General features: G+C 40.6%; 1 protein-coding gene across 1 annotated transcript in view; it reads right to left on the reverse strand.

The window, feature by feature from the left end:
• The window catches only part of LOC110527031 (probable E3 ubiquitin-protein ligase HERC1), a 241,573-nt gene that overhangs the window by 48,979 nt on the left and 165,758 nt on the right, over positions 1 to 26,836 (reverse strand). Inside the window, exons 61-66 of the mRNA XM_036964527.1 lie at positions 16,871 to 17,088; positions 14,736 to 14,856; positions 13,241 to 13,396; positions 12,795 to 12,896; positions 5,460 to 5,633; positions 4,609 to 4,908 (exon numbers count right to left, since the gene is read on the reverse strand). Of these exons, the coding sequence (XP_036820422.1) occupies positions 4,609 to 4,908; positions 5,460 to 5,633; positions 12,795 to 12,896; positions 13,241 to 13,396; positions 14,736 to 14,856; positions 16,871 to 17,088 (1,071 nt within the window). The remainder of the gene's footprint in view (positions 1 to 4,608; positions 4,909 to 5,459; positions 5,634 to 12,794; positions 12,897 to 13,240; positions 13,397 to 14,735; positions 14,857 to 16,870; positions 17,089 to 26,836) is intronic.

Raw genomic sequence — 26,836 nt, forward strand, 5'->3', positions numbered from 1 at the left:
TGTTGTCCTGTACAGAGAGAGTTTTAATCTATACCAGAACCACATGTACTGTTGTCCTGAACAGAGAGAGTTTTAATCTATACCAGAACCACATGTACTGTTGTCCTGTACAGAGAAGAGAGTTTTAATCTATACCAGAACCACATGTACTGTTGTCCTGTACAGAGAGAGTTTTAATCTATACCAGAACCACATGTACTGTTGTCCTGTACAGAGAGAGTTTTAATCTATACCAGAACCACATGTACTGTTGTCCTGTACAGAGAGAGTTTTAATCTATACCAGAACCACATGTACTGTTGTCCTGAACAGACAAGAGAGTTTTAATCTATACCAGAACCACATGTACTGTTGTCCTGTACAGAGAGAGTTTTAATCTATACCAGAACCACATGTACTGTTGTCCTGTACAGAGAGAGTTTTAATCTATACCAGAACCACATGTACTGTTGTCCTGTACAGACAAGAGAGTTTTAATCTATACCAGAACCACATGTACTGTTGTCCTGTACAGAGAGAGTTTTAATCTATACCAGAACCACATGTACTGTTGTCCTGAACAGAGAGAGTTTTAATCTATACCAGAACCACATGTACTGTTGTCCTGAACAGAGAGAGTTTTAATCTATAACAGAACCACATGTACTGTTGTCCTGTACAGAGAGAGTTTTAATCTATACCAGAACCACATGTACTGTTGTCCTGTACAGAGAGAGTTTTAATCTATACCAGAACCACATGTACTGTTGTCCTGTACAGACAAGAGAGTTTTAATCTATACCAGAACCACATGTACTGTTGTCCTGTACAGAGAGAGTTTTAATCTATACCAGAACCACATGTACTGTTGTCCTGAACAGACAAGAGAGTTTTAATCTATACCAGAACCACATGTACTGTTGTCCTGAACAGAGAGAGTATTAATCCATACCAGAACCACATGTACTGTTGTCCTGTACAGAGAGAGTTTTAATCTATACCAGAACCACATGTACTGTTGTCCTGAACAGAGAGAGTTTTAATCTATACCAGAACCCCATGTACTGTTGTCCTGAACAGAGAGAGTTTTAATCTATACCAGAACCACATGTACTGTTGTCCTGAACAGAGAGAGTTTTAATCTATACCAGAACCACATGTACTGTTGTCCTGTACAGAGAGAGTTTTAATCTATACCAGAACCACATGTACTGTTGTCCTGAACAGAGAGAGTTTTAATCCATACCAGAACCACATGTACTGTTGTCCTGTACAGAGAGAGTTTTAATCTATACCAGAACCACATGTACTGTTGTCCTGTACAGAGAGAGTTTTAATCTATACCAGAACCACATGTACTGTTGTCCTGTACAGAGAGAGTTTTAATCTATACCAGAACCACATGTACTGTTGTCCTGAACAGACAAGAGAGTTTTAATCTATACCAGAACCACATGTACTGTTGTCCTGTACAGAGAGAGTTTTAATCTATACCAGAACCACATGTACTGTTGTCCTGTACAGAGAGAGTTTTAATCTATACCAGAACCACATGTACTGTTGTCCTGTACAGACAAGAGAGTTTTAATCTATACCAGAACCACATGTACTGTTGTCCTGTACAGAGAGAGTTTTAATCTATACCAGAACCACATGTACTGTTGTCCTGAACAGAGAGAGTTTTAATCTATACCAGAACCACATGTACTGTTGTCCTGAACAGAGAGAGTTTTAATCTATAACAGAACCACATGTACTGTTGTCCTGTACAGAGAGAGTATTAATCTATACCAGAACCACATGTACTGTTGTCCTGTACAGACAAGAGAGTTTTAATCTATACCAGAACCACATGTACCGTTGTCCTGAACAGACAAGAGAGTTTTAATCTATACCAGAACCACATGTACTGTTGTCCTGAACAGACAAGAGAGTTTTAATCTATACCAGAACCACATGTACTGTTGTCCTGTACAGAGAGAGTTTTAATCTATACCAGAACCACATGTACAGAGAGAGTTTTAATCTATACCAGAACCACATGTACAGAGAGAGTTTTAATCTATACCAGAACCACATGTACTGTTGTCCTGAACAAAGAGAGTTTTAATCTATACCAGAACCACATGTACTGTTGTCCTGAACAGAGAGAGTTTTAATCTATACCAGAACCACATGTACTGTTGTCCTGAACAGAGAGAGTTTTAATCTATACCAGAACCACATGTACTGTTGTCCTGAACAGAGAGAGTTTTAATCTATACCAGAACCACATGTACTGTTGTCCTGTACAGAGAGAGTTTTAATCTATACCAGAACCACATGTACTGTTGTCCTGTACAGAGAGAGTTTTAATCTATACCAGAACCACATGTACAGAGAGAGTTTTAATCTATACCAGAACCACGTGTACTGTTGTCCTGAACAGAGAGAGTTTTAATCTATACCAGAACCACATGTACTGTTGTCCTGTACAGACAAGAGAGTTTTAATCTATACCAGAACCACATGTACTGTTGTCCTGAACAGAGAGAGTTTTAATCTATACCAGAACCACATGTACTGTTGTCCTGAACAGACAAGAGAGTTTTAATCTATACCAGAACCACATGTACTGTTGTCCTGTACAGAGAGAGTTTTAATCTATACCAGAACCACATGTACTGTTGTCCTGTACAGAGAGAGTTTTAATCTATACCAGAACCACATGTACTGTTGTCCTGTACAGAGAGAGTTTTAATCTATACCAGAACCACATGTACTGTTGTCCTGAACAGACAAGAGAGTTTTAATCTATACCAGAACCACATGTACTGTTGTCCTGTACAGAGAGAGTTTTAATCTATACCAGAACCACATGTACTGTTGTCCTGAACAGAGAGAGTTTTAATCCATACCAGAACCACATGTACTGTTGTCCTGAACAGAGAGAGTTTTAATCTATACCAGAACCACATGTACTGTTGTCCTGAACAGAGAGAGTTTTAATCTATACCAGAACCACATGTACTGTTGTCCTGAACAGAGAGAGTTTTAATCTATACCAGAACCACATGTACTGTTGTCCTGAACAGAGAAGAGAGTTTTAATCTATACCAGAACCACATGTACTGTTGTCCTGTACAGAGAAGAGAGTTTTAATCTATACCAGAACCACATGTACTGTTGTCCTGTACAGAGAGAGTTTTAATCTATACCAGAACCACATGTACTGTTGTCCTGAACAGAGAGAGTTTTCATTTATAGACACATATCAGCCTCTATCCCAAATGTTGGGTACATCTTAGAGACAAGACAGCTTCTAGTCCAAATGTTGGTTATATCTTAAAGACAAGACAGCTTCTATCCCAAATGTTGATTATATCTTAGAGACAAGTCAGCTTCTATCCCAAATGTTGGTTATATCTTAAAGACAAGTCAGCTTCTATCCCAAATGTTGATTATATCTTAGAGACAAGTCAGCTTCTATCCCAAATGTTGATTATATCTTAAAGACAAGTCAGCTTCTAGTCCAAATGTTGGTTATATCTTAAAGACAAGACAGCTTCTATCCCAAATGTTGATTATATCTTAGAGACAAGTCAGCTTCTATCCCAAATGTTGGTTATATCTTAAAGACAAGTCAGCTTCTAGTCCAAATGTTGGGTACATCTTAAAGACAAGTCAGCTTCTAGTCCAAATGTTGGTTATATCTTAAAGACAAGTCAGCTTCTAGCCCAAATGTTGGTTATATCTTAAAGACAAGTCAGCTTCTAGTCCAAATGTTGGGTACATCTTAAAGACAAGTCAGCTTCTAGCCCAAATGTTGGGTACATCTTAAAGAGCGATTGAATGCCCCTGATTCCGCATGTTTTTCTGTTGCTCATTAAGAAAAAAGGAGATTTCAGTCTTGAGGGTGTTGTTGTATGTGTCAGTTCCTGCTGTTTCCCCCCCATGAGACGCCACAGGAACAAAGACAGTAACACTTCCTCATGAGACGCCACAGGAACAAAGACAGTAACACTTCCTCATGAGACGCCACAGGAACAAAGACAGTAACACTTCCTCATGAGACGCCACAGGAACAAAGACAGTAACACTTCCTCAAAATAGTCTAAGAACTTAATCAAAGATAACTCAAGAAATCTGTAAGTAATTTAGACTGTTTTTTTAAATTTTCTTGCAGAGGAGATTTTAGTCGTGCATTTTATATCTGTCTATAGTATTTGGTGCAGTATTTCTCAAGTTAAAATAAAATGTGTGCCGAGTTTCCTTGTGTAAATCTGCTGTGATGCGGGGTGCAGGTCTGTCTGTTCTGCACTAGGATTGGACAGAGCGCAATCACCTCACCTGTTCATTAATCCAGCATTATTGGACACAGTGGGCATTGTGGAAAACAAAACCCAACCCTTCAAGTCCTGACCAACTCTTGTACTCAAATTTACAAAACTCTTGTGACCAAAAATAAACCTACTTACACTTTTTAGGACATTTTTGGTATTGACTAATATGGATGTTATATATTAGGTATTATATTATGTTATATAAGGCGTTTTCAACCAGAGAAGTTGGTTTCACAGTTCAGTTGTACTTTTAAAGATCCACTCCGACAGAGCTACAGAGGTTCATTGTCTTCTGTAGAAACCTCACCATGAGAAGGACCATCTCCTCCTTGGGTACAGGCTCCAGGTCGGGAACAGCAAAGGCCTCTGGGAACGTGTTGCCCCGAGCCAGGGCCTCCGCTGCCTTCACCGTGGTGGAGAAGCAGTCTAGCCACGCCCACTCGCCGGGTGACCAGGTACAGGTGGCTGGCTCCAGGGGACAGAGGCGGAGGTGGGGGGGGACGGGAGGGGAGCACAGGAGCTGATCCAGGTGTAACCCCACGGCCAGGGAGGCCAGGCACTGCATGTAGGGGCTGTGGACTAGCTGTTCTCCACACACTACGTGGGGCTGGAGGACCAAACAGGAAGTACACATTTAGACGTGGGTGTTATAACATATGTTATCGTAACCAATGACTACGATAAACAACTTCGATTAAAAAAGGAAGTAGGTCGGCTTTTAGACAGTTATGATCGAATGAAACTGGGCTGTCATTTACTTTCAAATAACACACACACACACAGAGAAACAGGCAGACACACACACACACACTCACGCACGCACACGTGCACACACACACTCGCACGCACGCACACGCACGCACGCACACACACAGGCACACGCACACAGGCACACACACACGCACACGCACGCACACAGGCACACACACACACACGCACGCACACAGGCACACACACACACACGCACACACACACACTCGCGCACACACACACTCGCACCCACGCACACACACACACACACGCGCACACACGCACACACACACGCGCACGCACACACACACAGGCACACGCACGCACACACACACACACAGGCACACGCACGCAGGCACGCACACAGGCACGCACACAGGCACACACACACACACACACACACAGTACCTTCTCGTATGAGTACTGCTCCTGCAGCATAACAGGCAGCCTCTCCAGGAAGGCTCTCATGCAGGGAGCCATGTTCAATCCCACAACCCCCTGTTTCTTCAGCGCCGTCCGGCAGGTGGCTAGCACCTGGTGAGAGGACATGAAGTCTGTCGAGCAGTTCACCACCAACACATCCTGAGGACAAAGACAACAACAGAACCATGAAAGTCGGCCGAGAGTCAAATGCATATAAGAAGCCGATTTAAACTGTACTGTAGTATCCTCTAGTCAGAGTTGAGTCAGTCCATACTGTAGTATCCTCTAGTCAGTCCATACTGTAGTGTCCTCTAGTCAGTCCATACTGTAGTATCCTCTAGTCAGTCCATACTGTAGTATCCTCTAGTCAGAGTTGAGTCAGTACATACTGTAGTATCCTCTAGTCAGTTCATACTGTAGTATCCTCTAGTCAGAGTTGAGTCAGTACATACTGTAGTATCCTTTAGTCATAGTTGAGTCAGTCCATACTGTAGTGTCCTCTAGTCAGTCCATACTGTAGTATCCTCTAGTCAGTCCATACTGTAGTATCCTCTAGTCAGTCCATACTGTAGTGTCCTCTAGTCAGAGTTGAGTCAGTCCATACTGTAGTATCCTCTAGTCAGTCCATACTGTAGTATCCTCTAGTCAGTCCATACTGTAGTATCCTCTAGTCAGTCCATACTGTAGTGTCCTCTAGTCAGTCCATACTGTAGTGTCCTCTAGTCAGTCCATACTGTAGTATCCTTTAGTCAGTCCATACTGTAGTATCCTCTAGTCAGAGTTGAGTCAGTCCATACTGTAGTATCCTCTAGTCAGAGTTGAGTCAGTCCATACTGTAGTATCCTCTAGTCAGAGTTGAGTCAGTCCATACTGTAGTGTCCTCTAGTCAGTCCATACTGTAGTGTCCTTTAGTCAGTCCATACTGTAGTATCCTCTAGTCAGAGTTGAGTCAGTCCATACTGTAGTATCCTCTAGTCAGAGTTGAGTCAGTCCATACTGTAGTATCCTCTAGTCAGTCCATACTGTAGTATCCTCTAGTCAGTCCATACTGTAGTATCCTCTAGTCAGTCCATACTGTAGTGTCCTCTAGTCAGTCCATACTGTAGTATCCTCTAGTCAGTCAATACTGTAGTATCCTCTAGTCAGTCCATACTGTAGTATCCTCTAGTCAGTCCATACTGTAGTATCCTTTAGTCAGTCCATACTGTAGTATCCTTTAGTCAGTCCATACTGTAGTATCCTCTAGTCAGAGTTGAGTCAGTCCATACTGTAGTGTCCTCTAGTCAGTCCATACTGTAGTATCCTTTAGTCAGTCCATACTGTAGTATCCTCTAGTCAGAGTTGAGTCAGTACATACTGTAGTATCCTCTAGTCAGTTCATACTGTAGTATCCTCTAGTCAGAGTTGAGTCAGTACATACTGTAGTATCCTTTAGTCATAGTTGAGTCAGTCCATACTGTAGTGTCCTCTAGTCAGTCCATACTGTAGTATCCTCTAGTCAGTCCATACTGTAGTATCCTCTAGTCAGTCCATACTGTAGTGTCCTCTAGTCAGAGTTGAGTCAGTCCATACTGTAGTATCCTCTAGTCAGTCCATACTGTAGTATCCTCTAGTCAGTCCATACTGTAGTATCCTCTAGTCAGTCCATACTGTAGTGTCCTCTAGTCAGTCCATACTGTAGTATCCTCTAGTCAGAGTTGAGTCAGTCCATACTGTAGTATCCTCTAGTCAGAGTTGAGTCAGTCCACACTGTAGTATCCTCTAGTCAGAGTTGAGTCAGTCCATACTGTAGTATCCTCTAGTCAGTCCATACTGTAGTATCCTCTAGTCAGTCCATACTGTAGTATCCTCTAGTCAGTCCATACTGTAGTGTCCTCTAGTCAGTCCATACTGTAGTATCCTCTAGTCAGTCAATACTGTAGTATCCTCTAGTCAGTCCATACTGTAGTATCCTCTAGTCAGTCCATACTGTAGTATCCTTTAGTCAGTCCATACTGTAGTATCCTTTAGTCAGTCCATACTGTAGTATCCTCTAGTCAGAGTTGAGTCAGTCCATACTGTAGTGTCCTCTAGTCAGTCCATACTGTAGTATCCTTTAGTCAGTCCATACTGTAGTATCCTCTAGTCAGAGTTGAGTCAGTCCATACTGTAGTGTCCTCTAGTCAGTCCATACTGTAGTATCCTCTAGTCAGTCCATACTGTAGTATCCTCTAGTCAGAGTTGAGTCAGTCCATACTGTAGTGTACTCTAGTCAGAGTTGAGTCAGTCCATACTGTAGTATCCTCTAGTCAGAGTTGAGTCAGTCCATACTGTAGTATCCTTTAGTCAGTCCATACTGTAGTATCCTCTAGTCAGTCCATACTGTAGTATCCTCTAGTCAGAGTTGAGTCAGTCCATACTGTAGTATCCTCTAGTCAGTCCATACTGTAGTATCCTCTAGTCAGTCCATACTGTAGTATCCTCTAGTCAGTCCATACTGTAGTGTCCTCTAGTCAGTCCATACTGTAGTATCCTTTAGTCAGTCCATACTGTAGTATCTTCTAGTCAGAGTTGAGTCAGTCCATACTGTAGTATCCTCTAGTCAGTCCATACTGTAGTATCCTCTAGTCAGAGTTGAGTCAGTCCATACTGTAGTGTCCTCTAGTCAGTTCATACTGCAGTATCCTCTAGTCAGAGTTGAGTGAGTCCATACTGTAGTATCCTTTAGTCAGTCCATACTGTAGTATCCTCTAGTCAGAGTTGAGTCAGTCCATACTGTAGTATCCTCTAGTCAGAGTTGAGTCAGTCCATACTGTAGTATCCTCTAGTCAGAGTTGAGTCAGTCCATACTGTAGTGTCCTCTAGTCAGTCCATACTGTAGTGTCCTTTAGTCAGTCCATACTGTAGTATCCTCTAGTCAGAGTTGAGTCAGTCCATACTGTAGTATCCTCTAGTCAGAGTTGAGTCAGTCCATACTGTAGTATCCTCTAGTCAGAGTTGAGTCAGTCCATACTGTAGTATCCACCAGTCAGAGTTGAGTCAGTCCACACTGTAGTATCCTCTAGTCAGAGTTGAGTCAGTCCATACTGTAGTATCCTCTAGTCAGTTCATACTGTAGTATCCTCTAGTCAGAGTTGAGTCAGTCCATACTGTAGTATCCTCTAGTCAGTCCATACTGTAGTATCCTCTAGTCAGTCCATACTGTAGTATCCTCTAGTCAGTCCATACTGTAGTGTCCTCTAGTCAGTCCATACTGTAGTATCCTCTAGTCAGTCAATACTGTAGTATCCTCTAGTCAGTCCATACTGTAGTATCCTCTAGTCAGTCCATACTGTAGTATCCTTTAGTCAGTCCATACTGTAGTATCCTCTAGTCAGAGTTGAGTCAGTCCATACTGTAGTGTCCTCTAGTCAGTCCATACTGTAGTATCCTTTAGTCAGTCCATACTGTAGTATCCTCTAGTCAGAGTTGAGTCAGTCCATACTGTAGTGTCCTCTAGTCAGTCCATACTGTAGTATCCTCTAGTCAGTCCATACTGTAGTATCCTCTAGTCAGAGTTGAGTCAGTCCATACTGTAGTGTCCTCTAGTCAGAGTTGAGTCAGTCCATACTGTAGTGTCCTCTAGTCAGTCCATACTGTAGTATCCTTTAGTCAGTCCATACTGTAGTATCCTCTAGTCAGTCCATACTGTAGTATCCTCTAGTCAGAGTTGAGTCAGTCCATACTGTAGTGTCCTCTAGTCAGTCCATACTGTAGTATCCTCTAGTCAGTCCATACTGTAGTATCCTCTAGTCAGTCCATACTGTAGTGTCCTCTAGTCAGTCCATACTGTAGTATCCTTTAGTCAGTCCATACTGTAGTATCTTCTAGTCAGAGTTGAGTCAGTCCATACTGTAGTATCCTCTAGTCAGTCCATACTGTAGTATCCTCTAGTCAGTCCATACTGTAGTATCCTCTAGTCAGAGTTGAGTCAGTACATACTGTAGTGTCCTCTAGTCAGTTCATACTGCAGTATCCTCTAGTCAGAGTTGAGTCAGTCCATACTGTAGTATCCTTTAGTCAGTCCATACTGTAGTATCCTCTAGTCAGAGTTGAGTCAGTCCATACTGTAGTATCCTCTAGTCAGAGTTGAGTCAGTCCATACTGTAGTATCCTCTAGTCAGAGTTGAGTCAGTCCATACTGTAGTATCCTTTAGTCAGTCCATACTGTAGTATCCTCTAGTCAGTCCATACTGTAGTATCCTCTAGTCAGTCCATACTGTAGTGTCCTCTAGTCAGTCCATACTGTAGTATCCTCTAGTCAGAGTTGAGTCAGTCCATACTGTAGTATCCTCTAGTCAGTTCATACTGTAGTATCCTCTAGTCAGTCCATACTGTAGTATCCTCTAGTCAGTCCATACTGTAGTGTCCTCTAGTCAGAGTTGAGTCAGTCCATACTGTAGTATCCTCTAGTCAGTCCATACTGTTGTATCCTCTAGTCAGTCCATACTGTAGTGTCCTCTAGTCAGTCCATACTGTAGTATCCTTTAGTCAGTCCATACTGTAGTGTCCTCTAGTCAGTCCATACTGTAGTATCCTCTAGTCAGTCCATACTGTAGTGTCCTCTAGTCAGAGTTGAGTCAGTCCATACTGTAGTATCCTCTAGTCAGAGTTGAGTCAGTCCATACTGTAGTATCCTCTAGTCAGTTCATACTGTAGTATCCTCTAGTCAGTCCATACTGTAGTGTCCTCTAGTCAGTCCATACTGTAGTATCCTCTAGTCAGAGTTGAGTCAGTCCATACTGTAGTATCCTTTAGTCAGTCCATACTGTAGTATCCTCTACTCAGTCCATACTGTAGTGTCCTTTAGTCAGTCCATACTGTAGTATCCTCTAGTCAGAGTTGAGTCAGTCCATACTGTAGTATCCTCTAGTCAGAGTTGAGTCAGTCCATACTGTAGTATCCTCTAGTCAGTCCATACTGTAGTATCCTCTAGTCAGAGTTGAGTCAGTCCATACTGTAGTATCCTCTAGTCAGTTCATACTGTAGTATCCTCTAGTCAGAGTTGAGTCAGTCCATACTGTAGTATCCTCTAGTCAGTCCATACTGTAGTGTCCTCTAGTCAGTCCATACTGTAGTATCCTCTAGTCAGTCCATACTGTAGTATCCTCTAGTCAGTCCATACTGTAGTATCCTCTAGTCAGTCCATACTGTAGTAACCTCTAGTCAGTCCATACTGTAGTATCCTCTAGTCAGTCCATACTGTAGTGTCCTCTAGTCAGTCCATACTGTAGTGTCCTCTAGTCAGTCCATACTGTAGTATCCTTTAGTCAGTCCATACTGTAGTATCCTCTAGTCAGTCCATACTGTAGTGTCCTCTAGTCAGTCCATACTGTAGTATCCTCTAGTCAGTCCATACTGTAGTATCCTCTAGTCAGAGTTGAGTCAGTCCATACTGTAGTATCCTCTAGTCAGAGTTGAGTCAGTCCATACTGTAGTATCCTCTAGTCAGTCCATACTGTAGTATCCTTTAGTCAGTCCATACTGTAGTGTCCTTTAGTCAGTTCATACTGTAGTATCCTTTAGTCAGTCCATACTGTAGTGTCCTTTAGTCAGTCCATACTGTAGTGTCCTTTAGTCAGTTCATACTGTAGTATCCTTTAGTCAGTCCATACTGTAGTGTCCTTTAGTCAGTCCATACTGTAGTGTCCTTTAGTCAGTCCATACTGTAGTATCCTTTAGTCAGTCCATACTGTAGTATCCTTTAGTCAGTTCATACTGTAGTGTCCTTTAGTCAGTCCATACTGTAGTATCCTTTAGTCAGTCCATACTGTAGTGTCCTCTAGTCAGTCCATACTGTAGTGTCCTCTAGTCAGTCCATACTGTAGTATCCTTTAGTCAGTCCATACTGTAGTATCCTCTAGTCAGTCCATACTGTAGTGTCCTCTAGTCAGTCCATACTGTAGTATCCTCTAGTCAGTCCATACTGTAGTATCCTCTAGTCAGAGTTGAGTCAGTCCATACTGTAGTATCCTCTAGTCAGAGTTGAGTCAGTCCATACTGTAGTATCCTCTAGTCAGTCCATACTGTAGTATCCTTTAGTCAGTCCATACTGTAGTGTCCTTTAGTCAGTTCATACTGTAGTATCCTTTAGTCAGTCCATACTGTAGTGTCCTTTAGTCAGTCCATACTGTAGTGTCCTTTAGTCAGTCCATACTGTAGTATCCTCTAGTCAGTCCATACTGTAGTATCCTCTAGTCAGAGTTGAGTCAGTCCATACTGTAGTATCCTCTAGTCAGAGTTGAGTCAGTTCATACTGTAGTATCCTCTAGTCAGTCCATACTGTAGTATCCTCTAGTCAGTCCATACTGTAGTGTCCTCTAGTCAGTCCATACTGTAGTGTCCTCTAGTCAGTCCATACTGTAGTATCCTTTAGTCAGTCCATACTGTAGTATCCTCTAGTCAGTCCATACTGTAGTGTCCTCTAGTCAGTCCATACTGTAGTATCCTCTAGTCAGTCCATACTGTAGTATCCTCTAGTCAGAGTTGAGTCAGTCCATACTGTAGTATCCTCTAGTCAGAGTTGAGTCAGTCCATACTGTAGTATCCTCTAGTCAGTCCATACTGTAGTATCCTTTAGTCAGTGCATACTGTAGTGTCCTTTAGTCAGTTCATACTGTAGTATCCTTTAGTCAGTCCATACTGTAGTGTCCTTTAGTCAGTCCATACTGTAGTGTCCTTTAGTCAGTCCATACTGTAGTATCCTCTAGTCAGTCCATACTGTAGTATCCTCTAGTCAGAGTTGAGTCAGTCCATACTGTAGTATCCTCTAGTCAGAGTTGAGTCAGTTCATACTGTAGTATCCTCTAGTCAGTCCATACTGTAGTATCCTCTAGTCAGTCCATACTGTAGTATCCTCTAGTCAGTCCATACTGTAGTGTCCTCTAGTCAGTCCATACTGTAGTATCCTCTAGTCAGTCCATACTGTAGTATCCTCTAGTCAGAGTTGAGTCAGTCCATACTGTAGTATCCTCTAGTCAGTTCATACTGTAGTATCCTCTAGTCAGAGTTGAGTCAGTCCATACTGTAGTGTCCTCTAGTCAGTCCATACTGTAGTATCCTCTAGTCAGTCCATACTGTAGTATCCTCTAGTCAGTCCATACTGTAGTGTCCTCTAGTCAGTCCATACTGTAGTATCCTCTAGTCAGTCCATACTGTAGTATCCTCTAGTCAGTCCATACTGTAGTGTCCTACAGTTCTAACCATGACCCTCCAACCATGACCCTTCAACCCATGACCCTACATAACCATGCGTGGCCGTCTAGTGAACTGATTCTGGTTCCAAAAGATGTTCCACCTCACCTTTGACCTGTTGGAGCAGACGGCCACGCCCACATCTGGGATCCAGACTATGTTCTGGATGGCTCCTGACCCGGCTATTACTGTCTGGAGCACTGAGCCGTCCTGTTATATATATATATATATATATATACACAGACAGACAGACAGACAGACAGGCAGGCAGACAGACAGGCAGACAGACAGACAGACAGGCAGGCAGGCAGACAGACAGACAGACAGACAGACAGTGAAAAAGTATTCAGTGTTTTCAACAGGTTTAACAGGACAGTAACCACACACAGCTAAAAGTGCTTGTTTGAGCAACAGTCTATTAAATTTGTCTAAACATATTTCTCATAAGATCCAGGAAGTACAGTTACTTTATTCTTTAAACCTCTGGAACAAACTCCTAGCACCTGGGTGAACAATGTTCCTCTGTGTGTGTGTGTGTGTGTGTGTCTCCTCACCCGGAGGGACCAGATGTTCATGAGGCCTCCCACGCCTCCAGACACCAGGGCCAGGCCGTCAGGGCTGAAGACTACTGTCCTCACCGGGGTGATATGACCCTTCAGCTGGAACACACACACCGCCCCCTCCACACGCCTGCTGGAACTCTGCTGCTGCTGGGACACGCACACACACACACACACACACACACACACACAGACAGACAGACAGACGCACGCACACACACACACAGACGCACACACAGACACACACACACACACAGACACACACAGAATTGGGTGGGGAGGAAAAGAGAACCTTTTGAAAAACTGTACCTGATGCAACCAATCAAATCAAGCCAATACAACCGATCAAATCAAGCCAATACAACCGATCAAATCAAACCAATACAACCGATCAAATCAAACCAATACAACCGATCAAATCAAGCCAATACAACCGATCAAATCAAACCAACACAACCGATCAAATCAAGCCAATACAACCGATCAAATCAAACCAATACAACCAATCAAATCAAACCAATACAACCGATCAAATCAAACCAATACAACCGATCAAATCAAACCAATACAACCGATCAAATCAAACCAATACAACCGATCAAATCAAACCAACACAACCGATCAAATCAAACCAATACAACCGATCAAATCAAACCAATACAACCGATCAAATCAAACCAATACAACCGATCAAATCAAACCAACACAACCAATCAAATCAAGCCAACACAACCGATCAAATCAAGCCAATACAACCAATCAAATCAAGCCAATACAACCGATCAAATCAAACCAATACAACCGATCAAATCAAACCAATACAACCGATCAAATCAAACCGATACAACCGATCAAATCAAACCAATACAACCGATCAAATCAAACCAATACAACCGATCAAATCAAACCAATACAACCGATCAAATCAAATCAAGCCAACCGATCAAATCAAGCCAATACAACCGATCAAATCAAACCAAAACAACCGATCAAATCAAACCAATACAACCGATCAAATCAAACCAATACAACCGATCAAATCAAACCAAAACAACCGATCAAATCAAACCAATACAACCGATCAAATCAAACCAAAACAACCGATCAAATCAAACCAATACAACCGATCAAATCAAACCAAAACAACCGATCAAATCAAACCAATACAACCGATCAAATCAAACCAATACAACCGATCAAATCAAACCAATACAACCGATCAAATCAAACCAATACAACCGATCAAATCAAACCAATACAACCGATCAAATCAAACCAATACAACCGATCAAATCAAACCAAATCAAACTAATACAACCGATAAAATTAGATCTTGTACAGATGAATCACTGAGGGTAGAAGTTCCCCCCCTCTAACAGATCTAGCCTAATCCCAATTCCAACCTTGTCCCCATTAGCAGGGCTAAACAATATCTGACCCAGAAGCAGTGGTTAGGCAGACACCTCTACCTACTACTGATTTATCATACCTTGCGTTTGGCTTTGGGTTCGTTGTCCCTCCGGGCCTCGGAGCCAGAAGAAGAGGATTCTGGGAAGGCAGAGGCGTCTTGAGGTACGGTCCAGACTGACACCAGTCCGTTTTGGCAACACCTGGAACAACACAGTGCTCTTTTAAATGTGTGTGTTGGTTTGTATTACTAGACTCGTGAGGACATTGTGAGAACTTGTGGTAAAATGTAGATGTCCACAGATTTTGACTCAATTCGATTCTATTTTTATTCTGGAAAAACAGAGTGTCCTTGCATTCAAGCAGCACCAGACTAGACCTGAGGAATGAGAAGGTTATCCTTGTGAAAGTAGCAGAGTGTCAAAACCTGCCTAAATGTCAGCTATCCAGACAGAGACTGATCAACCTGACCACAGAGTTCATCTATAGACATCTATAGTCCACTAAAGACATAAAGACATCTATAGTCCACTAAAGACATCTATAGTCCACTATAGACATCTATAGTCCACTAAAGACATAAAGACATCTATAGTCCACTATAGACATCTATAGTCCACTAAAGACATAAAGACATCTATAGTCCACTATAGACATCTATAGTCCACTAAAGACATAAAGACATCTATAGTCCACTATAGACATAAAGACATCTATAGTCCATTAAAGACATCTATAGTCCACTAAAGACATAAAGACATCTATAGTCCACTAAAGACATAAAGACATCTATAGTCCCCTAAAGACATCTATAGTCCACTATAGTCCACTAAAGACATCTATAGTCCACTAAAGACATATAAAGTCCACTAAAGACATCTATAGTCCACTAAAGACATCTATAGTCCACTAAAGACATCTATAGTCCACTAAAGACATCTATAGTCCCCTAAAGACATCTATAGTCCACTAAAGACATCTATCGTCCACTAAAGACATCTATAGTCCCCTATAGTCCACTAAAGACATCTATAGTCCACTAAAGACATCTATAGTCCACTAAAGACATCTATAGTCCACTAAAGACATCTATAGTCCACTAAAGACATCTATAGTCCCCTATAGTCCACTAAAGACATCTATAGTCCACTAAAGACATCTATAGTCCACTAAAGTCCACTATAGACATCTATAGTCGGTCTGGCCTAGTCTATAGTCCACTAAAGACATCTATAGTCCACTATAGTCCACTAAAGACATCTATAGTCCACTAAAGACATCTATAGTCCACTATAGTCCACTAAAGACATCTATAGTCCACTATAGTCCCCTATAGACATCTATAGTCCATTAAAGACATATAAAGTCCACTAAAGACATCTATAGTCCACTAAAGACATCTATAGTCCACTAAAGACATCTATAGTCCACTATAGTCCACTAAAGACATCTATAGTCCACTAAAGACATCTATAGTCCACTAAAGACATCTGTAGTCCACTAAAGACATCTATAGTCCACTAAAGACATCTATAGTCCACTAAAGACATCTATAGTCCACTATAGTCCACTAAAGACATCTATAGTCCACTAAAGACATCTATAGTCCACTAAAGACATCTATAGTCCACTATAGTCCACTAAAGACATCTATGGTCCACTAAAGACATCTATAGTCCACTAAAGACATCTATAGTCCACTAAAGACATCTATAGTCCACTAAAGACATCTATAGTCCACTAAAGACATCTATAGTCCACTAAAGACATCTATAGTCCACTATAGTCCACTAAAGACATCTATAGTCCACTAAAGACATCTATAGTCCACTATAGTCCACTAAAGACATCTATAGTCCACTATAGACATCTATAGTCCACTATAGTCCACTAAAGACATCTATAGTCCACTATAGTCCACTAAAGATATCTATAGTCCACTAAATACATCTATAGTCCACTAAAGACATCTATAGTCCACTAAAGACATCTACAGTCCACTAAAGACATCTATAGTCCCCTAAAGACATATATAGTCCCCTAAAGACATCTATAGTCCACTAAAGACATCTATAGTCCCCTAAAGACATCTATAGTCCCCTAAAGACATCTATAGTCCATTTATAGTCCCCTATAGTCTACTAAAGTCCAGTTCAGTTCCATACATGACTAAAAGTGAATTCATATCAACACAGTCCAGTTGAATACCATACGTACGTGGCCAGCATGTTGAGAGGTTTGGCTCCATGTCCAGTCAGACCACACCAGGCCACTCCATTGACCTGGGCAGGGTGGGGTAGGCTCTGCAGACACTTCCAGCCTGCTCCGGGGTTTGACCCTGACCCAGGGCTGGACCATAGCTTCACCACGTCCTCTTTGGCACAGGTCAACAGCATCTGACCAGTAGGATCCCACTTTATACTGGTGATGGACTCCTGGGACAGACACATATAATAATACAAATATTACTATGACTACTACTACTAATAATAAAAAGAATACTAATAATACTAATAATACTACTAATACTACTACTACTACTACTAATACAAATAATAATAATAATACTATACTACTACTAATACTACTACTACTAATAATACTAATACAAATAATACTACTAATACTAATACTACTACTAATACTACTACTACTACCGCCACTACTACTACTAATAATAATACAAATAATACTAATAATACTAATACTACTACTAATATTACTACTACTACTGCCACTACTACTACTAATAATAATACAAATATTACTACGACTACTAATAATAAAAATAATACTAATAATACTACTACTACTACTAATACTACTACTACTACTACTAAAAATAATACAAATAATACGAATACTACTACTAATACTACTACTAATAATAATAATAAAAATAATACTACTAATACTACTACTAATACTACTACTACCGCCACTACTACTACTAATAATAATACAAAATAATACTACTACTGCTACTACTACTAATAGTACTACTACTTCTACTGCCACTACTACTACTAATAATAATAAAAAAGAATACTACTACTAATACTACTGCTACAACTACTACTACTGCAACTACTACTACTACTACTACTACCACTACTAACACTACTAATAATACTACTACTAATAATAATACTACTACTAGTAGTAATAATAAAACTACTACTACTACACCTACTAATAATAATAATAATAATAACAATAATAATACTACTACTGCTAATACTACTACTACTAATACTACTACTACTAATGATAATACTGCCACTAATACTACTACTACTAACACGAATACTACCACTACTAATAATACTGCCATTAATAATACTACTACTACTAACACTAATAATACTACTAACAATAATACTGTCACTAATACTACTACTACTACTACTACTACTGCTAATACTACTACCACTACTAATAATACTGCCATTAATACTACTACTGCTACTACTACTAACACTAATACTACTAATTATAATAATACTGCCACTAAAAATAATACTACTACTACTGCTAATAACAATAATACTACTACTGCTACTACTACTAATACTACTACTACTAATAATAGCACTACTACTACTAATACTACTACTAATAATACTACTACTATTACAACTACTACTACTACTACTAATAATAATAATACTACTACTACTGCTAATACTACTACTAATACAACAACTACTACCACTACTAATAAGAATACTACTACTGCTAATACTGCTACTGATACGACTACAACTACTACTACCAGTACCAATAATACTACTAACACAAAGAATAATACTACTACCAATACTACTACCAATAATAATAATACTACTGCTAATAATAATACTACCACTAATAATAATACTATTACTGCTAATAATACTACGGCCAATAATAATACTACCGATAATAATACGACTGCCAATACTAATAATACTACTAATAATACTACAACTAATAATAATACTACTGCTAATAATAATACTATCAATAATACTACTGCTACTACTACTACTAATAATAATAATAATAGTACAAATAAATTGCATTTGTTGAGCTCTTCATTTACATACATCTTCAAGTACTTTACAGTACTCTTCAAGTACTTTACATTGTGAACGACCATTAAAAAAAACAGGCTTTAATAATAAAACATGATGATATCTAGTGACCCAGTGCTATAGGAGATACACAGGAGGAGACAGAGACTAAAAACATGATGATATCTAGTGACCCAGTGCTATAGGAGATACACAGGAGGAGACAGAGACTAAAAACATGATGATATCTAGTGACCCAGTGCTATAGGAGATACACAGGAGGAGACAGAGACTAAAAACATAATGATATCTAGTGACCCAGTGCTATAGGAGATACACAGGAGGAGACAGAGACTAAAAACATGATGATATCTAGTGACCCAGTGCTATAGGAGATACACAGGAGGGGACAGAGACTAAAAACATGATGATATCTAGTAACCCAGTGCTATAGGAGATACACAGGAGGAGACAGAGACTAAAAACATGATGATATCTAGTGACCCAGTGCTATAGGAGATACACAGGAGGAGACAGAGACTAAAAACATGATGATATCTAGTGACCCAGTACTATAGGAGATACACAGGAGGAGACAGAGACTAAAAACATGATGATATCTAGTGACCCAGTGCTATAGGAGATACACAGGAGGAGACAGAGACTAAAAACATGATGATATCTAGTGACCCAGTACTATAGGAGATACACAGGAGGAGACAGAGACTAAAAACATGATGATATCTAGTGACCCAGTGCTATAGGAGATACACAGGAGGAGACAGAGACTAAAAACATGATGATATCTAGTGACCCAGTGCTATAGGAGATACACAGGAGGAGACAGAGACTAAAAACATGAAGATATCTAGTGACCTAGTACTATAGGAGATACACAGGAGGAGACAGAGACTAAAAACATGACAATATCTAGTGACCCAGTGCTATAGGAGATACACAGGAGGAGACAGAGACTAGAAACATGAAGATATCTAGTGACCCAGTACTATAGGAGATACACAGGAGGAGACAGAGACTAAAAACATGACAATATCTAGTAACCCAGTGCTATAGGAGATACACAGGAGGAGACAGAGACTAAAAACATGATGATATCTAGTGACCCAGTACTATAGGAGATACACAGGAGGAGACAGAGACTAAAAACATGATGATATCTAGTGACCCAGTGCTATAGGAGATACACAGGAGGAGACAGAGACTAAAAACATGATGATATCTAGTGACCCAGTACTATAGGAGATACACAGGAGGAGACAGAGACTAAAAACATGATGATATCTAGTGACCCAGTGCTATAGGAGATACACAGGAGGAGACAGAGACTAGAAACATAGTAGTATATCTAGTGACCCAGTACTATAGGAGATACACAGGAGGAGACAGAGACTAAAAACATGAAGATATCTAGTGACCTAGTGCTATAGGAGATACACAGGAGGAGACAGAGACTAAAAACATGATGATATCTAGTGACCCAGTGCTATAGGAGATACACAGGAGGAGACAGAGACTAAAAACATGATGATATCTAGTGACCCAGTGCTATAGGAGATACACAGGAGGAGACAGAGACTAAAAACATGAAGATATCTAGTGACCCAGTGCTATAGGAGATACACAGGAGGAGACAGAGACTAGAAACATGAAGATATCTAGTGACCCAGTGCTATAGGAGATACACAGGAGGAGACAGAGACTAGAAACATAGTAGTATATCTAGTGACCCAGTACTATAGGAGATACACAGGAGGAGACAGAGACTAAAAACATGAAGATATCTAGTGACCTAGTACTATAGGAGATACACAGGAGGAGACAGAGACTAGAAACATAGTAGTATATCTAGTGACCCAGTACTATAGGAGATACACAGGAGGAGACAGAGACTAGAAACATGATGATATCTAGTGACCCAGTACTATAGGAGATACACAGGAGGAGACAGAGACTAAAAACATGATGATATCTAGTGACCCAGTACTATAGGAGATACACAGGAGGAGACAGAGACTAAAAACATGATGATATCTAGTGACCCAGTACTATAGGAGATACACAGGAGGAGACAGAGACTAAAAACATGATGATATCTAGTGACCCAGTACTATAGGAGATACACAGGAGGAGACAGAGACTAAAAACATGAAGATATCTAGTGACCTAGTACTATAGGAGATACACAGGAGGAGACAGAGACTAGAAACATAGTAGTATATCTAGTGACCCAGTACTATAGGAGATACACAGGAGGAGACAGAGACTAGAAACATGATGATATCTAGTGACCCAGTACTATAGGAGATACACAGGAGGAGACAGAGACTAAAAACATGATGATATCTAGTGACCCAGTGCTATAGGAGATACACAGGAGGAGACAGAGACTAAAAACATAATGATATCTAGTGACCCAGTACTATAGGAGATACACAGGAGGAGACATAGACTAAAAACATGATGATATCTAGTGACCCAGTACTATAGGAGATACACAGGAGGAGACAGAGACTAAAAACATGATGATATCTAGTGACCCAGTGCTATAGGAGATACACAGGAGGGGACAGAGACTAAAAACATAGTAGTATATCTAGTGACCTAGTACTATAGGAGATACACAGGAGGAGACAGAGACTAGAAACATGAAGATATCTAGTGACCCAGTGCTATAGGAGATACACAGGAGGAGACAGAGACTAGAAACATGATGATATCTAGTGACCCAGTACTATAGGAGATACACAGGAGGAGACAGAGACTAAAAACATGATGATATCTAGTGACCCAGTGCTATAGGAGATACACAGGAGGAGACAGAGACTAAAAACATGATGATATCTAGTGACCCAGTACTATAGGAGATACACAGGAGGAGACAGAGACTAAAAACATGATGATATCTAGTGACCTAGTACTATAGGAGATACACAGGAGGAGACAGAGACTAAAAACATGATGATATCTAGTGACCCAGTACTATAGGAGATACACAGGAGGGGACAGAGACTAGAAACATGATGATATCTAGTGACCCAGTGCTATAGGAGATACACAGGAGGAGACAGAGACTAAAAACATGATGATATCTAGTAACCCAGTGCTATAGGAGATACACAGGAGGAGACAGAGACTAAAAACATGATGATATCTAGTGACCCAGTGCTATAGGAGATACACAGGAGGAGACAGAGACTAAAAACATGATGATATCTAGTGACCCAGTGCTATAGGAGATACACAGGAGGAGACAGAGACTAAAAACATGATGATATCTAGTAACCCAGTGCTATAGGAGATACACAGGAGGAGACAGAGACTAAAAACATGATGATATCTAGTGACCCAGTACTATAGGAGATACACAGGAGGAGACAGAGACTAAAAACATGATGATATCTAGTGACCCAGTGCTATAGGAGATACACAGGAGGAGACAGAGACTAGAAACATAGTAGTATATCTAGTGACCCAGTACTATAGGAGATACACAGGAGGGGACAGAGACTAAAAACATGATGATATCTAGTGACCCAGTGCTATAGGAGATACACAGGAGGAGACAGAGACTAAAAACATGAAGATATCTAGTGACCCAGTACTATAGGAGATACACAGGAGGGGACAGAGACTAAAAACATGATGATATCTAGTGACCCAGTGCTATAGGAGATACACAGGAGGAGACAGAGACTAAAAACATGAAGATATCTAGTGACCCAGTACTATAGGAGATACACAGGAGGAGACAGAGACTAAAAACATGAAGATATCTAGTGACCCAGTACTATAGGAGATACACAGGAGGAGACAGAGACTAAAAACATGAAGATATCTAGTGACCCAGTACTATAGGAGATACACAGGAGGAGACAGAGACTAGAAACATGAAGATATCTAGTGACCCAGTGCTATAGGAGATACACAGGAGGGGACAGAGACTAAAAACATGACAATATCTAGTAACCCAGTGCTATAGGAGATACACAGGAGGAGACAGAGACTAAAAACATGATGATATCTAGTGACCCAGTACTATAGGAGATACACAGGAGGAGACAGAGACTAAAAACATGAAGATATCTAGTGACCCAGTGCTATAGGAGATACACAGGAGGAGACAGAGACTAAAAACATGATGATATCTAGTGACCTAGTACTATAGGAGATACACAGGAGGAGACAGAGACTAGAAACATAGTAGTATATCTAGTGACCCAGTACTATAGGAGATACACAGGAGGAGACAGAGACTAGAAACATGATGATATCTAGTGACCCAGTGCTATAGGAGATACACAGGAGGAGACAGAGACTAAAAACATGATGATATCTAGTGACCCAGTGCTATAGGAGATACACAGGAGGAGACAGAGACTAAAAACATGATGATATCTAGTGACCCAGTGCTATAGGAGATACACAGGAGGAGACAGAGACTAAAAACATGAAGATATCTAGTGACCCAGTGCTATAGGAGATACACAGGAGGAGACAGAGACTAGAAACATAGTAGTATATCTAGTGACCCAGTACTATAGGAGATACACAGGAGGAGACAGAGACTAAAAACATGAAGATATCTAGTGACCCAGTACTATAGGAGATACACAGGAGGAGACAGAGACTAAAAACATGATGATATCTAGTGACCCAGTGCTATAGGAGATACACAGGAGGAGACAGAGACTAAAAACATGATGATATCTAGTGACCCAGTACTATAGGAGATACACAGGAGGAGACAGAGACTAAAAACATGAAGATATCTAGTGACCCAGTGCTATAGGAGATACACAGGAGGAGACAGAGACTAAAAACATGATGATATCTAGTGACCCAGTACTATAGGAGATACACAGGAGGAGACAGAGACTAAAAACATGAAGATATCTAGTGACCCAGTGCTATAGGAGATACACAGGAGGAGACAGAGACTAAAAACATGACAATATCTAGTGACCCAGTGCTATAGGAGATACACAGGAGGAGACAGAGACTAGAAACATAGTAGTATATCTAGTGACCCAGTACTATAGGAGATACACAGGAGGGGACAGAGACTAAAAACATGATGATATCTAGTGACCCAGTGCTATAGGAGATACACAGGAGGAGACAGAGACTAAAAACATAGTAGTATATCTAGTGACCCAGTACTATAGGAGATACACAGGAGGAGACAGAGACTAAAAACATGATGATATCTAGTAACCCAGTGCTATAGGAGATACACAGGAGGAGACAGAGACTAAAAACATGAAGATATCTAGTGACCCAGTACTATAGGAGATACACAGGAGGAGACAGAGACTAAAAACATGAAGATATCTAGTGACCCAGTACTATAGGAGATACACAGGAGGAGACAGAGACTAGAAACATGAAGATATCTAGTGACCCAGTGCTATAGGAGATACACAGGAGGGGACAGAGACTAAAAACATGACAATATCTAGTAACCCAGTGCTATAGGAGATACACAGGAGGAGACAGAGACTAAAAACATGATGATATCTAGTGACCCAGTACTATAGGAGATACACAGGAGGGGACAGAGACTAGAAACATGATGATATCTAGTGACCCAGTACTATAGGAGATACACAGGAGGAGACAGAGACTAAAAACATGAAGATATCTAGTGACCCAGTGCTATAGGAGATACACAGGAGGAGACAGAGACTAAAAACATGATGATATCTAGTGACCTAGTACTATAGGAGATACACAGGAGGAGACAGAGACTAGAAACATAGTAGTATATCTAGTGACCCAGTACTATAGGAGATACACAGGAGGAGACAGAGACTAGAAACATGATGATATCTAGTGACCCAGTGCTATAGGAGATACACAGGAGGAGACAGAGACTAAAAACATGATGATATCTAGTGACCCAGTGCTATAGGAGATACACAGGAGGAGACAGAGACTAAAAACATGATGATATCTAGTGACCCAGTGCTATAGGAGATACACAGGAGGAGACAGAGACTAGAAACATAGTAGTATATCTAGTGACCCAGTACTATAGGAGATACACAGGAGGAGACAGAGACTAAAAACATGAAGATATCTAGTGACCTAGTACTATAGGAGATACACAGGAGGAGACAGAGACTAGAAACATAGTAGTATATCTAGTGACCCAGTACTATAGGAGATACACAGGAGGAGACAGAGACTAGAAACATGATGATATCTAGTGACCCAGTACTATAGGAGATACACAGGAGGAGACAGAGACTAAAAACATGATGATATCTAGTGACCCAGTACTATAGGAGATACACAGGAGGAGACAGAGACTAAAAACATGATGATATCTAGTGACCCAGTGCTATAGGAGATACACAGGAGGAGACAGAGACTAAAAACATGATGATATCTAGTGACCCAGTACTATAGGAGATACACAGGAGGAGACAGAGACTAAAAACATGATGATATCTAGTGACCCAGTACTATAGGAGATACACAGGAGGAGACAGAGACTAAAAACATGATGATATCTAGTGACCCAGTACTATAGGAGATACACAGGAGGAGACAGAGACTAAAAACATGATGATATCTAGTGACCCAGTACTATAGGAGATACACAGGAGGAGACAGAGACTAAAAACATGATGATATCTAGTGACCCAGTGCTATAGGAGATACACAGGAGGAGACAGAGACTAAAAACATGATGATATCTAGTGACCCAGTGCTATAGGAGATACACAGGAGGAGACAGAGACTAGAAACATGAAGATATCTAGTGACCCAGTGCTATAGGAGATACACAGGAGGAGACAGAGACTAAAAACATGATGATATCTAGTGACCCAGTGCTATAGGAGATACACAGGAGGAGACAGAGACTAAAAACATGATGATATCTAGTGACCCAGTACTATAGGAGATACACAGGAGGAGACAGAGACTAAAAACATGATGATATCTAGTGACCCAGTGCTATAGGAGATACACAGGAGGAGACAGAGACTAAAAACATGATGATATCTAGTGACCCAGTACTATAGGAGATACACAGGAGGAGACAGAGACTAAAAACATGATGATATCTAGTGACCTAGTACTATAGGAGATACACAGGAGGAGACAGAGACTAGAAACATAGTAGTATATCTAGTGACCCAGTACTATAGGAGATACACAGGAGGAGACAGAGACTAAAAACATGATGATATCTAGTGACCCAGTACTATAGGAGATACACAGGAGGAGACAGAGACTAAAAACATGATGATATCTAGTAACCCAGTGCTATAGGAGATACACAGGAGGAGACAGAGACTAAAAACATGATGATATCTAGTGACCCAGTACTATAGGAGATACACAGGAGGAGACAGAGACTAAAAACATGATGATATCTAGTGACCCAGTGCTATAGGAGATACACAGGAGGAGACAGAGACTAAAAACATGATGATATCTAGTGACCCAGTACTATAGGAGATACACAGGAGGAGACAGAGACTAAAAACATGATGATATCTAGTGACCCAGTGCTATAGGAGATACACAGGAGGAGACAGAGACTAAAAACATGATGATATCTAGTGACCCAGTGCTATAGGAGATACACAGGAGGAGACAGAGACTAAAAACATGAAGATATCTAGTGACCCAGTGCTATAGGAGATACACAGGAGGAGACAGAGACTAAAAACATGATGATATCTAGTGACCCAGTGCTATAGGAGATACACAGGAGGAGACAGAGACTAAAAACATGATGATATCTAGTGACCCAGTACTATAGGAGATACACAGGAGGAGACAGAGACTAAAAACATGATGATATCTAGTGACCCAGTACTATAGGAGATACACAGGAGGGGACAGAGACTAAAAACATGATGATATCTAGTGACCCAGTGCTATAGGAGATACACAGGAGGAGACAGAGACTAAAAACATGATGATATCTAGTGACCCAGTGCTATAGGAGATACACAGGAGGAGACAGAGACTAAAAACATGATGATATCTAGTGACCCAGTACTATAGGAGATACACAGGAGGAGACAGAGACTAAAAACATGATGATATCTAGTGACCCAGTACTATAGGAGATACACAGGAGGGGACA

This window comes from Oncorhynchus mykiss, chromosome 26 (assembly GCF_013265735.2).
Source record: "Oncorhynchus mykiss isolate Arlee chromosome 26, USDA_OmykA_1.1, whole genome shotgun sequence".
Taxonomy (NCBI): Eukaryota; Metazoa; Chordata; class Actinopteri; order Salmoniformes; family Salmonidae; genus Oncorhynchus; species Oncorhynchus mykiss.